The sequence below is a fragment of the Amblyraja radiata genome, chromosome 32 (genome assembly GCF_010909765.2).
Source record: "Amblyraja radiata isolate CabotCenter1 chromosome 32, sAmbRad1.1.pri, whole genome shotgun sequence".
Lineage (NCBI taxonomy): Eukaryota > Metazoa > Chordata > Chondrichthyes > Rajiformes > Rajidae > Amblyraja > Amblyraja radiata.
The window spans coordinates 22,326,096-22,341,515 of record NC_045987.1 but is presented as its reverse complement, the minus strand read 5'-3'; the positions used below and the strand labels follow the sequence as shown (position 1 = coordinate 22,341,515).

The following is a 15,420-nucleotide window of genomic DNA, read 5'->3' as shown; positions in this document are numbered from 1 at the left end:
ACTTTAGTGGCAAGAACAGGAAGGCAGATTATTATCTGAATGGTGTCAAGTTGGGAAAAGGGGAAGTACAAAGAGATCTGGGGGGTCCTTGTTCATCACTCACTGAAAGTAAGCATGCAGGTACATCAGGCAGTGAAGAAAGTTGGCCTTCATAACAAGAGGTGTTGAGTACAGGAGCAAAGAGGTCCTTCTGCAGATGTACAGGGTCCTGGTGAGACCACACCTGGAGTATTGTGTGTATTTTTGGTCTCCAAACTTGAGGAAGGACATTCTTGCTATTGAGGGAGTGCAGCGTAGGTTCACGAGGTTAATTCCCGGGATGGCTGGACTGTCATATGTTGAAAGAATGGAGCGACTGAGCTTGTATACTCTGGAATTTATGATGAGAAGGGATCTTATTGAAACATATAAGATTATTAAGGGATTGGACACGCTAGAGGCAGGAAACATGTTCCCCGTGTTGGGGGAGTCCAGAACCAGGAGCCACTGTTCAAGAATAAGGGGTAGGCCATTTAGAACGGAGATGAGGAAAAACGTTTTCACCCAGAGAGTTGTGAATCTGTGGAATTCTCTGCCTCAGAAGGCAGTGGAGGCCGATTCTCTGGATGCTTTCAAGAGAGAGTTAGTTAGAGCTCTCAAAGATAGCGGAGTCAAGGGGTATGGGGAGAAGGCAGGAAAGAGGTACTGATTGTAGATGATCACAGTGAATGGCGGTGCTGGCTCGAAGGGCCGAATGGCCAGCTCCTGCACCTATTGTCTATCAGGAGCCCAACTAACAACATCTTCACTTCACTATTCAGCTCTGTTGTTCCAGCTTTTTGGCAAGATCAGTAGGCAGCAGAACAGCTGGCTTGGGGGTTCTACGTTTCCCCATGAAACAGGCAGCAAGGGTGCATGTGAACGGAACATCAGCTAGTACAGAATAATCTCACTTCACGTGGTCAGTGAAGCACCACAGCTCAACCTGAAGGTTCCAGAGATAGTTTATAGTCCCAGCAGCACAGGTCCTCAGGGTTGTTGTTGCCAGGACGAAGGCACAGGGCAACTGTCGGTGATGAGGGGCAATTACTGTTGGCAGTTTCACTGTGGTCCAACAGCTGGAATACCACACGGATGCCTGCAGGAGCTGCAAGCTGACAAATCACTGAATCCCCATTCACTCTAATGATTCACAATTATCCACCCACAGGATCATCTATGAAGGTTGACTGAGGTTCCACAAAGTTACGTTTCTGTATGTTGTTGAAATGCAGATCAAAATCAATTACTTTCCCCATTGTATCTTTTTCATTTTCTGCATTTCCTTTGTGATTCCCTTTTTGTAATGCTTCCATCTTAGCTGCCAAAACATTTTACTCATATTACCTTTCCACCAACCACATTAAAAAGATCCTGTCGCCAGAGATAGACACAAAATGCTGGAGTAACTCAGTGGGACAGGCAGCATCTCTGGATAGAAGGAATATGTGACATTTCAGGTCGAGACTCTTCTTCAGACTGAAGGGTCTCGACCCGAAGCGTCACCCATTCCTTTTATCCAGAGATGCTGCCTGTCCCGCTGAGTTACTCAGGCATTTTGTGTCTATCTTGGTGTATACCAGCATTTGCCATCCCTTCGTACACATCCTGTCACCGGACATCTGTTGAACAGAAGATGCATAAATAACAACCTCCAAGTCTGCCTTGCTCATCGCAGTGTAAATCAAGGATCTCCAGTGTTCTTTGCAAACCAACCAACATTACATTGGTGTACACTGATGGCCATAACAGGTCACTTACTCACTCTTGTGTAAATGAGCTGGAGAATTAAATTATTACATTTAAGCAGCCCCAACATTCTACTGTCTACTGTCCTTTGACCCCAAACCATCTTGTGAAACAGTGACTTTCTTACATACATTTGAAACTTGCTCAGTATTTGAACATGTGGATATGAGTAAAATGCCTTTGTGAAATCAAGGTACACAACATTAAACTTCGTACCATCACCCAGTAAAGGCAATCGCCTCAAAGAAAGTTAAGTAATCATAAAGAACAATCTGAAACCACGTCGTCAGGCTGACTCCCCTTTCTTCTGTACTTTTAACTTATTTCTTTACAACTTAGGTAATGAGATGCAAACCTGAAGATGGATCCCGACCTAAGGATTATCTGTTCATTTCCCCTCACAGATGCTGCCTGTCTTGCCGAGTTCCTCCAACAATTTGTTTTTTTATTCAGATCTCTAATTTGTCAGTTTATCGTAAGGACAAATGCTAACAATACGAATAATAGTAATTCTGGTGCAGGACACTAGGCCAGTGAGCTCTGGTGAATTTTGATGAAGGAATCTGCCAGTGAACTTCTTCAGAACCATAGGAGCGGGCTGATGCCTCACCACACTTAAGCTGCCATCTTCAATGTATCCTGTCATAAGCATTACCATTCATGGGCTACTTTCACCATTGAGCATTTCTTATTTTACTTGCAGCTACTGATAGAAACTTAATAGCTTCCTTACTTTTCTAAGCTTGGTGATTGCGATTGCCGTTTTTTAGTAACCCATTTCAGTCGGTCATAATGCACGTGCTGAAAACTGCAAACGCCGTTTCCTTTACCGAGGAAAAGCGTTGCCAGGGGCGGTGGTGGAGACATATACGATAGTGGAGTTCAAGAGGCTTTCAGATTGGCGTGTGGATATGCAGGGAATGAAGGGATGAAAAGATTAGTTTATCTAGGCATCATGTTCGGCACAGATATTGTGGGCCGAAGGGCCTGTTCGTGTACTGTTCTATGCTCTTTATACTAAAGAGCCTGTTCTATGCTCTTTATACTGAAAATAAACAGGAGTGCAGCTGGTCATAACTATGATATTCATCCCTGATATGAATAGGGGATATGGTACCAGAAGTGAACCAATGCAATAGTACTCCATACAGACATCAAATCTGCAGGTTATATCTCATAGAGGAAAGCAAAAACAAAATTCATCCTCACTATTGAAAGAAAAATATCATACATTTTACTATAATTTTAAATGTGGCTATGTTTCCAATAACTTTCACCAGAATCAAAATCTCAACCTTGCCTCTTCACTTTTAAATGTATAATACCATGCCATTAGTTTATTTTTGTCATTAAAACTGCAAAGGATATCCCTCTTATTTAAAAATAAATGTCTTTGACTATCTACTTACAAAATGGTATAACTACATTAATTCTCCATATAACCCCTGCTACTTAAAAGTGAAGACCAATTATTTACTGTCACCAGTTCAGACCTTTCAATAAAACGTTGTAGGGCTGAACATTTTTAAAGTTCCACCTTCATTAAGAAAAGGACAGGTAGGGTAAACATGGGACCCATGGAGAGTGCAACTGGGAAATTAATTTCAGGAATAAAGGAACGAGCAAATCATTTACACAAATACATTACATCATGGTGAAGGATGGAATTTTAAGGCCGCCACAAAGGCCTGTTGAGTTCCTTCAGCAGTTTTATACTCGATTTAATCCCAGGTTCAGGCCTCTTGGAATTTTAGGGAGTCACCAGGCATCAAAATCTGGTCCAATTTATTTTCAAGATGTATCAGTTTTATTATACGAGAACTATCCATAGCAACAGTGTTCTTCTCCATCCTTCCCTACTTCTCTTAGATTACTTTTCAGGAGATGTATGGTCTTGGGGTACCTGGGAATTGTTAACAAGCATACAGCCAGGGCAACCATGGCAGGACAGAATGGTGGGTCTCGTGGGAAGCCAAGGACAGCAAGTGCTTCTTGGCTGGTTGGAGTCAATCACCAGGCTACTTGTGGACAATGGATTACATGTTGTCCACCATGGCAGACTGAGAATTTGGAAAGACATTTGCGAGGTCAGAATCTAACAACGGGGATCTCTGCACAAAGTTGTAAATTACAACCAGGGCACCAATTACACGGACCCACATCCAACTTGCACACCACCCCAACTTCCTCGTTTCTCCATCACTGCAGATATGCAACTGGCAATGTTTGATCCAACAACCTGTAAATGACATAATCACCTGGACTGCAACAGGTCAAGGCACCAGTTACAACCCGACTGAGCTCAACTAGGGATGGGCAATAAATGACACCCTTGCCAATAACATCAACCAGAAGAATGAAATGTGTGGAAAACAACATCTATATAATTAAAAGTCTCATTTTGACCACTTCCTGTCTGCACTGTATATTGATTTTAGAAAAAACGCTACCCTGTATCGCTGTGATTTTTGGACATCTTACTCACAGTCCTCCTCCGCTGAGCCAGCCCCGAGAATTGTTCCCATCGATGAAAAGTAAAAAAGTTATGACTGTTTAAAAAACCTTGAGATCTGCTGATTGGTCCTCTCGCCTGTCAATCACCGCGTAGAAGGTAACTCCCCTTCCGGGGGGCGGCAGGACTATAAAACCCCGGATGCCTGATCGCGAGGGAGAGGCCACGACTGTGGCTGTGAATCAACTGAACTGTGAGTCTGCAATGTACTTGCAATAATGATTTGTTAGCCCTTAATGACAATGCCATGAGTTGTTTAGCCTGCTACCCTGCCTGTGCTTCAAAGTGCAATGCTTTATTAGGTCCGACGGTGTTTGGAAGGAATAAATGCTTTATTAGGTTGTGACATCCGCTTAGTGCAGAGGTCGCGCTGATTGCGGAAGTGCCGCTGACTGCGGAAGCCACACAGTGGAGAGGCCGTGCGAGTAGATTCAAGAAAGTTTACTGTCATATATATGGTGTGTGTGTGTGTGTGTGTGTGTGTGTGTGTGTGTAAGTGTGAGTGTGTGTGTGTGTGTATATTGGAATTGGTGGCGAGGTGGAATATTGCGTTGGGGGACCAGCCCTCCCATGTGAAGCTGGGACCCAATGGGTCCCACTTAGTCTAGTACAATATAAAAACACACTAAAACAGTAAAACTTCGGCATAAATTCTATTTAAGGAATTACTCCATTTTTGGTGAGGACATGGTACAAAAAGATTGTGTAGCCAATTGATCCTCAATAAGATGATTTACGTTATCTGTTAGCCAATTACATTTAGATAATTTTGATTTCAGAAGAATACAAATTATAAACTGGAGAGCATCTTTAACCATAACCATGAGTTTGTCACAATTTATGTACTTGTATTTCTTTCCTCTTATGAAAATATTATTTGATTCCACTGACATTTTTTAATGGAAGCTTAAACCAATATTGTCAGACATGTTTACTCCAGGAATGGTCTTTGGAGAACATTCAAGACCACAGCCAAAAGCCAATGTGAGCTCCTCTGCTTCCCAGGTTTATGGACACCAAAACAACATGCAGTATTCCCTGCATCATCAAAGGAAGATTAGAAAACCTAGGGATTGGACATTAGCACTAAACCATACAAACTAATACGCATATTTCAACAAGGGAATCAATAAGGAATCTTGCCAGTGTACTTATTTCTAAGACTTTTATTCTGACCGATTTTCTGAATCAATTGGTTAATTGATTAAACCTCCCAGTACATATACCTGTACAATTATTTAATTCTCCAATACATCAAGGATGACACATCATTAAACACAACGGATAGGAATTAGATCATAATTTAATTATTCAACCTTAAGTGCTTCTCCAATGACTGGGATTACACCTTGACAACAGGGATTCATTCCATGGTCAGATTCCAATTGATCAACCACAGCTCTGCCTTCAACCACAACCCCATCCAAACTCCTGGACCTTGGAGTCAACACCCTCCTCTGTCACTGGATCCTGGACTTTCTGACCCACAGGCCACGATTAGTAAGGAGAGGTGACAACTTCTCCTCCACAATAATTCTCAACATCAGTGCCCCACATGGATGTGTTCTTTGTCCCCTACTATATTCCCTATACACTCACAACTGTGCAGCCAAATTCGGCTCAAATATCATCTACAAGTTTGCAGATGACATTACTGTGGTGGGCTGGATCACAAGCGATGACAAGACAGAGTACAGGAAGGAAATAGAGAACGGAATAATACAGTGTCAGGTCAACCACCTCTCCCTCAATGTCAGCAAGACGAAGGAGCCAGTTATCAAGGAAGCGTGGTGGAGCACATGTCCCAATCAGCATCAATGTTGAAGTGGAAATAGTTGAAAGCTTCAGGTTACTTAGCATAAATATTAATCGATGATCTGTCAAGGAACAACTGCCAAGAAGGCACACCCACACATTTACTTCCTTAGGAGACTGATTTGGGAACAGCTCTGTCCAAGACCAGAAATAAATTGCAGAGAGTTATGGATGTAGCCCAGTCCATCACATAGACCAGACTCCCACCATAACTCCATCTACACTTCACTCTGCCTGAGGAAAGCAGCCAACATAATCGAAGACATTTCCCACCCCGGTCATTCCTTTTTCTCCCTGTTCCTGGTGGGCAGAAGATAAAGAAGCTTGAAAGCGCGCACCACCAGACTCAGAAACTGTTTATTCCCCACTTATCGGGCCTCTGAACAGTCCTTCCATAAGTCCACTTTTCCTCCACCACATAGTGGACATTGGACTTTTGCCGATGAAATTGGTGCACTAAAATGCTGAGAACTATATTCTGCACTCCGTATCTTTCTCTTGTGCTTGTGTTTGGCTTGATGTATAGTATTCGATTGGGTAGCTTGCTAAACAAAGTTTTTCACTGTACCTCGGTATACATGACAATAATGAACTTAAACCATTCAAATGTGTGGGAGACTTTTTCACATGAAAATTTTGGGTTAGGGTTAATGAAAATGTACCATAAAAATTATTAGATATTTTGATGACTGATGATTTTAACCTCTCCCAGTTGAACAATTTGAGTATGAATCAGATACCTGCTTTCGAGTCGGCTTTAGTTTGTCTTAATTTCATCTGGATCTCAAATGTTCCCATTTTTCATTACAAAAAGGAGAGGAATCCTATTATTCATTTAGTTACTCTTTTAAACTTTAGAAAACATTTAATATCAAGTTTAAATTGTTAAAAAAGACATGAGATGCACTAGTAACACACAGAGGATGAGCAAAGCAACAAATTGATTATTGCACCAAGTGAAGCTTCACCTAAAAATAAATTAATTGATAATGCAGCAGAGGCCTGGAAAAGGTGAGGAGAGTGCCAAAGAGTGAAGAAAAGCAGGTTTAGGAAAAGCACTAAGAATCACTGAAAGAGCAAAGACACAGGCAAGACATCTACAACTTGTCTTGTAATTGGATCCTTGGGTACACTGCCTAATGATCAACTGCACAGTTGTGATCATTGTGGTGATCCTATTAGAATTAACCTTCCAAGCTACAGGTATATGTTAGCATTAGGTTTAGTAAGTACTACAATGCAAAGGCACTTTGGAATCATAGATACAGGCGACATAATTGTATTACATTGTTAATGTGATTGCCATGCATTTGAATATTTATTCCTAAAATAAATCATAATGCTCTGATAATTTGGATTTTCAAGCTATTCCTATTTCATGCAGGTGTTATTCATTTTTGTCGTCCTCATTCACCATTCTTTATGTAAGGTAGGATCAGCCAACCTTGCATGGCCTGAAACCTTTCCTGTGCACCATCTTCTCTGTCTTTTTCTTGTTTATCTTTCTTCCTGAAGGAAATGGGAGCTAAAGAGAAAATATACCACATTACAAAAACAAAGCAACTTCTTCACACACAGGATGAAGAAATTCATGGCTTTAACCAAAACCTTGTGGAGGTGTGCCCGACAGCAATGAAGGTTTTAATATTGGATAACATCTCTCCACACTGCTATACCAGTTACACTGAAAATATTCAGCTGCAACACTACCTACAACTAGTTGTCGATAAATCAACGGGATACAGATGTCACTGCAGTTATGTTAGTAAAATCTATTTCTCATTCAATGGAGGTCAGCAAAATTAAAACATAAATCAATAAGTTTTTGATGGCAAATATTTGTAACCAGCACCAAGGATAACTATTGGTTTTAAGTAAGCAAGGCTGCAAGACATACTAAATATGGAACTTTTTTTAAAAATTCAACCCCAAGAGTAGTGTGGGAGTAGGGAAGTAACTGAATTTTGGGACGAGACAAGTAAATTGACAAGAAATAAAATCAATTCAACAATTCTTGAGAAATTCATAGACTTCTAACATGCTAAAGTAGTTGACAAGCAGTAAAACAAGAAATGCAAACAAGCAGCCTTTTCATTTTCACAGGTAAGAGTGAATCAAATCAAAATGCACTTAGCTGCCACAGGCAAATGCACAAGAAAGTTACAGAAATAGTTAAGCTAGGAAAAGATCACTTTATTTCAAGGTACTGATGAATTCTAATGCAAAAAATCTCTAATCCAATTAGCTTACAAAACCACTTGATCAATTATTTTATGTTGCACAACAGTCATAATCCCTAGACTGACCTTTCGGAATAGCAGATACAAATCGCTTCTTCCACCAGGATTTGCTACGATCTGATTTCTCATCATCGCTGTCTTTTCTATCCTCTCCCTGTGCAAAAGGGATGTTGAGTTATTTGGAATGCAAAATGATTGAACCATACAAGATAAAGCATTGCGAGTTATTAATTTCACATTGCTACACTCAAGTTTTGTTTTGTTCAGAGATACAGCATGGAAACAGGCCCTTCGGCCCATCGAGTCCACACTGACCATCGATTACCCGTTCGCACACTAGTACTATATGAGCCCTACATACTAGGGGTAATTTACAGAGTCCAATTAACCTACAAACCTGCACGTTTTTAGGATCCAGAGAGAAAGTGCAAACTCCACATAGACTATATACTAAGTCAGGATTGAACCCGAGTCTCTTGTGCTGTGAAGCAGTAGTTCTACACTGTATGCTGCAAATTAGAGGTCCCAGTTAACTTGCTTATCTTCTGTGTTGTAGTAAGCTTCGCTTCCGATTTCCACATCCTCCCCATGGGGAAACAAATGGTGCACAAATATGAAATTAATATCAAAGTTTAGTGCAAAGTCTGTTTTATTCCACAAACGTATGGAAACTAGGGATTATAACGCCACATCTGGGTGTTTATTGTTTTAACTTATGCCAAAAGCATTTTAAAATTGGTTATTTGTCCCCCAAGAAAGATTTGCATCCATATTATTCGGTATGTCGAGGAATACTCTAATGAACTTCTAGTGTGTACGATAGAGAGGATACTGACTGATTGCATCACAGCCTAATTCAGTAACTCAAACACCCAGGAATATAGACAAGGTTGACACGACCCTGTCCACCATAAGTGCTGACCTCCCCACCATTAAAAGGATCTATAGGCCTCAAAAAGGCAGCCATAATCATCAAAGACCACACCATCCTGGCCACGCTCTGATTTCACTCCTACCATTAGTAAGAGAGTACAGGAGCCTGAAAACCATGACCACCAAGTTCAAGAGTGGCTTCATCCCAACAACCATCTGCTTCTTGAACACTGCACAACATTAACCTCAACAACTATGAACCTTTATGGACTGTGGTTGCACAAAGGACTTCGGGGGGTTTTTGCACTGGAATCACAGTTATTAATTCCTTGAAATTGATAAATTATTACATGTTACTTAAGTGTATCGTGTTTACAGGCCTGTTATGCTGCTGCAAGAAGAACTTCATAGTTTGTCATCGGTACACATGACAATTAAACACTCGATTGCTATTTCAAAAACATTTTTAAACTGGTTATTTTTGTTCACTAAGAAAGATCTGCATTTATATATACTGCCTTTATATACACTGTATTTTTGCTCATCTTGTTGACATTAAATTAGTCAATTGATAACATCTCCAGTTAGGAGTTTTTTTGTTTGGCAAAAAATGAGATGCTTGCACAATGAGACTAGACCTTACCAGGGAGTCTTTGCTTGGGGACGACGTTGGCCCACCGATCCCAGTCACTGCTCCCGATGCAAATATTTCTTCATTCACTGCCCTCCTGCTACCTGGAATATTCCATCCAGGATCACTCATTGGTCTTCGAGATGCCAAAACAACATCAGAGCTTCTGCTGCGGACAAGTCTTTCTGGAAAGGAATGTCGCTGTTTAAGCAGCTCCGCTTCAGTTTGGCAACATATGTGTGACCCAAACGGTGGCAATCTGGCGTCACTGCCCCCTATGGCACCTTCTAGTATTGGAGGGTCCGGTGGTGGGTGTGACGGTCTTGCATAGTGCACTTTAGGCCTGACTATTGATGGTATGCTTGAAGCTGTGAATATTGGAAATGAATGAGAAAAAAAACACGGATTACGGTATGCTGACACCTCTGACAGGATAGCAAGATCAACTGGAAGAACTAGATCCATCCGTCATAGCATCACAATGTACAAATGTTGATAATCCTGGCTGGGATCCAGAGAGAAACATTTCAAATCTCTAAATGTATAACATTGAATTTTGTGGTTTGGAAAGCTATACTTCCATGCATCAACTATTCCGCCCACAAAACCTGCATCATTAACTCCATTGATTCTTTCGATTTATCTTTTAATTTTGTTGGATAAACCACACCTGTTATCAGAAGTTTAATTCTATTTATTGAGCTACTGCTTTAAAAAGGGAATTAAAGCCGGAATCAAAGCTAGGCTTTAGAAACTGAAGGCTTGCCTGGTGGCATTCCAGGAAGGAAACTTTATATAGTCTGTAGTATGAAATATCTAGAAGCATAAATTTAATTAGTCGAGGTAATCATCTGTGTAAAACAAAAAACATTTACATACAAATGAATCATTTAGAAGTTTAAATGTTTTTTTTAAACCTTGTTCAAATGAAACTGAATTGGATGAACTGAGGACAGAGGCTTAGCAGAGAACAAGGCGACAGATTTGTGGGCAAAAGATCAAACCTAATGTCAATGGATCTGCAGTAAGATTATACAAGGAAGTGCAGAAATATGGGTGACCAACAATAATCTGATATTTAAGCTTTCTGAAACAAGGTGAAAATTAAAAGGAGCCTCAAATGTCTTCCAATTTCTATTTATCTTCCATCCGATTTCTTTACAAGTTTTTATTTTCTTTATCCATAACACTGGGATCTCTGTACTGTAGCGACACTTGAGATTTGCATTCCCTGAAGTACAATGATTGCAGTGGATGTCCGTACAGAGAACGGGGAGGGGGGGGGGGGGGGGGGGGTGTGAGCAAACCATCACGATATTGAGGCATGGTGGTTGCCGAGAGGTATGGACTAATGCTGCCTGGATTAGAAAGTATTGCCTACAAGGAGATATTAGAGAAACTCAGTTACAAAATGATGGAGTAACGCAGCAGGTCAGGCAGCATCTTTGGAGAGCATGGATAGGTGACCTTTCTGGTCAAGAGCCTACTTCAGACCCTAGAGAAACTTGGATTGTTTTCTCTGGAATGTTGGAAGACAGTCAGTCAGAACCTTATGCCCAGTATGCAAATGTCAAGGACAAGAGGACATAGCTTTAATAATAATATAATAACTTTATTTGTATAGCACTTTTCATACAATTGAATGTAACCCAAAGTGCGTTTCACAAAAACACAGGTCTAAACAAAAATACAATTTAAAACTGTAAGGCCATAGACAGTTAATAACATAAAAAAGCAAAGATTTATATAAAAATATAAAATAAAAAATAAAAATTGGAGTGTAAAAGGACAAAAAACAAAAACGCGGAGGACAAATACAGTCTCATATACTATACGAGCACACAAGCTGCTGAATGGTATGCTGAGATAAATACAAGAGAATAAAGGTAATTTTTACAATGTCATCAGAAGAAGAATGTCGTCAGTTAAAAGCTAGATTGAAAAGATAACTTTTTTTGCTGCCGTTTAAAAATGTCAACTGAGTGGGCGTCTCTCATAAGATGAGAGGGGCAAAGTTTAAAGGTGATGTGTGGGCAGGTTTTATTTTATATGGAATGGTGGGTGCCTGGAACGCGTTGCCAGGGTTGGTTGCCAGGCAGATATGATATTGCCATTTAAGTCGCTTTGAGATGGGCACATGGATAGGCAGGGAATAGAGGAATATGGATCATGTGTAGAGAGGAATTGCAGATGCCGGTTTATACCAAAGATAGACACAATGTGTTGGAGTAACTCAGCAAGTCAGGTAGCATCTCTGAAGGAAAAAAAGGATGGTAGACGTTTCGGGTCAGGACCCTTCTTCAGACTGAAAGTAGAGGGTAGGGAACTAGAGTTACTGTTCTATGTTTTAACTGGAGATGCAATTTCAAATCCTATCACTGCAACAAGGAAATTTAAACGGAGTTAACTAATTCATCTGGAATTTAAATTTTGACTTCAAGTCGCAACTAAACTACCAATTGACATAAAACCACATTAGATTCAGAGAGAGCTCAACCCTGAACATCACCTGTCCATTTCCACCACAGATGCTGCCTGACCAGTTGAGTTCCTCCTTTGATGTGCACGCTCATTAATGTATTTTATTAAAGGAAATCTGCCACTTCTCTCTAGACCAATATAAATTTGGCTGACTCGCATGTTATTTGAAGTCGCCGAGCAAGTCACTCAATTCAAGGACAATCAGGGACAGACAAGAAGTGTTAGCCTTGCTTACATAGAATAAAGACAGAGGTAGAAACTAAGCCCTGACAAAGGGTATTGCATGCTTTTGGTTAACATTATGAAAAGAAGTTCTGGTTTTGGAGAAGATAGACCAAATATCAACCGATAAGTTGAAGCACTTCAATCATAAGGAGAGATTGCAGATATTAAAAATAGTTGAATTCTAATTCACCACAGGGCAAATAAATGGAAAATTTAGTATTATTTGTACGTCAATCAAAAATACTACAAAAGAGCACACCCGTGGTACCAAAACATTCACAGTTAATTCCTTTACAAAGACCATCGTTAATGAACTGTACCATAGACAATATAAACCAAATATGTTGGTAATTCTATGAGACTAGATAGTTGGGAAAAGCCACAAAGGACAAAACTCAGTGGACTATATCCAGTCGTCAACATTTGTATCCACAGAATAGAATAACTCCTTTATTCTCTGACATTCAGTCCAATCTAATTCAGTCAACCTTCCGTAAAATTTGTAAGCGTGCTGTAGAACAGCAGCACCTTGGGGAGCTCCGATTCTCCACATCACAAGTTTGTCGATCAAGTGGACACAAAGCAAGGCCCATGAGGCAGGCAATAAAATGAATTAGGAATTCATTGGGGGCTTTTCAACTGCATCTTCAGCTGTCACAGACTGCATTGGGGAAGTTCAACAGGGATAGTGTGTAAGGATATACAAATGGAGGAAACAAAACAGAACCTAATAAATTACAACTTCACTCCTCAAATTAGTGAATATTATTTTCAATTTTTCAATATTTCAATGGAATTATCTTCTAATATTTTGAGAAAGAGAAATGAGAAAGCAAAAATAAAACCAAGCATAATTTGCATCCTGTTGCAGGTGAATCCCATTTCTTTATCAAAGTTCATACGTTCCAGGAGCAGTAATAGGTCATTCAGCCCATCAAGTCTACTCTGCCATTCAATCATGACTGATCTATCTTTTCCTGTCAACCCCATCCTCCTGCCGACACCCTTACTAATCAAGAATCTGTCATCTCCATTGAGATGAAAAGAAACTGCTTTTAGCTCTATACCACAAAACGGTGACTTGAAGAAGTTTTAACCTACCATCTGAAGACAGCGGATCAAACATTGCAAGCAATGCATCTGTCTGGGAAAGTGAAGAAGTCAACTGATGTCCACCTGTAAACACAAAAACAATAGAAAGATATGCAATCAAACTTGGGCGCAAGGTTAGGTTACATATTTGGAAGCATAGTGAACATGAGAAAGTTACAGAACAAGTTACGGAGAACAGAGTCACAAGGAACCTCCGATGCTTGAATCTTGAGCAAAACACAAAGTACTGGAGTAACTCAGCTTGTCAGGCACCATCAGTGGAGAGAATGGAGAAGTTTAAAGAAGGGCCCCTGACCCGGAATGTCACCTATCTGTTCCCTCCACAGATGCTGCCTGACCCACTGTATTATTCCAGCACTTTGTATTTTGCAGAAGCCACAGATAAGAATGCAAGCATTATTTGTGGCTGATCAGGTGGAAATGTCAACCACAAAACCACATTCTGGTATGGTTGTGGTGTGGTGCAGCACCTGATGTTTTCATTTCAAATGATCATCAATAAAGTTTGCCATCCCTGAAATACCAGTTCTAGTACTCAGAATTAATAAACAAACAACTCATTTGCAGGCAGCACAACTTATGTATGTTTAACCAAGCAGAACTTGTCATGAGTAGATGGGAAATTCTGCCGGAAGAAAAAAAAAAAAAATCTGCTTAAAATCTGAATGCATTGAAAAGCATCTTACCTCTAGGCCATTAGAACAGATTTCTATTAATCCAAATACTTGGCCATTGGCTTAATTAAAACACATTTATTTACCTTGCACAATTTCCTCCACGTCAGGGCTTGTTACAGAATCTTTTCCTCCAAAATCAGAGCTGCATTCTGATCGTATGTCCTCAACTTTATTGGGTATGTCTTCTGATGTAACACTGATGCCTGTTAAATAGTGTAAAAAGCCTAAAAGGCATTAATTCTTAAATGTAAGTATTGTGATTAGACTTCAAGAATAATGTTTTTATCTTACAATAGAAGCTACAACAGTTTCTTTAGAAGTGACAATTTCAAACTTACACATATTTACCTCTATACTGAAAACAAGTGAGCACAAAATTCTACTGTTGTGTACCTGATACAACACTGAGTCCAGGAGTACTGGGCCTTGAGTTCACTTCTCTCACATCTGTATCATCGGATGTGCTACCAATCCCAGAACAACTTTCCAGCTCTTGCAGTCGTTCCTCCTGCTTCAGGTCTGTGGCTTCTGAAAAATAGTTCCCAATAGTATTTCTATATTAACTATGATATATTTTCTCAACCTTTTCAAGACTTATAAAACTAAACAATTAAAAAAGGAAAATATTTTAATTTCATCTCTTCCCTAAGTCCACGGAGATGAAGATGTGGGACACATTGGTAGGAAGAACAGAAAAGCTGAATATTATTTAAATGAAAATAGATTACAGAATACAGTCAGACAGCAAATCTGGAGAACATGGATAGTGAATGTTTTGAAGTGTCCCGACCGGAAACAACCTAAAACGTCACCGATTCATGTTATGCAGAGATGCTCTGGACCCGCTGAGTTACTCCAGCACTTTGTTGTTGTTTTTTGTAAACCAGCATCTGCAGTTCCTTGTGTTTACATATTACAGAAGGGTCCAGATATCCTTGTGTTTGACACAAGGATATGAGCAATTGGGGAGGCAAATAGAACACTGAGCATAATTGCAATAATGATGGAGTACATAGACACTCATGAGGTTGATTCCTGGGATGAAGGGGTGATTTTATGAGGTATGCCTTGTAAATAAACTGCAGT

General features: G+C 40.0%; 1 protein-coding gene across 18 annotated transcripts in view; it reads right to left on the bottom strand.

Annotated features, from left to right (window-relative positions):
- gapvd1 (GTPase activating protein and VPS9 domains 1) overlaps positions 1-15,420 on the bottom strand; it is a 106,053-nt gene that overhangs the window by 23,818 nt on the left and 66,815 nt on the right. For 7 of the 18 annotated variants that reach the window (XM_033048814.1, XM_033048824.1, XM_033048815.1 and 4 more), the window contains 6 exons: positions 14,728-14,862; positions 14,418-14,558; positions 13,646-13,720; positions 9,851-10,206; positions 8,401-8,488; positions 7,509-7,619 (listed from right to left, as the gene is read on the bottom strand). In XM_033048814.1, the coding sequence (XP_032904705.1) occupies positions 7,509-7,619; positions 8,401-8,488; positions 9,851-10,206; positions 13,646-13,720; positions 14,418-14,558; positions 14,728-14,862 (906 nt within the window). The remainder of the gene's footprint in view (positions 1-7,508; positions 7,620-8,400; positions 8,489-9,850; positions 10,207-13,645; positions 13,721-14,417; positions 14,559-14,727; positions 14,863-15,420) is intronic. The other 11 variants (XM_033048832.1, XM_033048816.1, XM_033048818.1 and 8 more) reach the window with 5 other exon arrangements.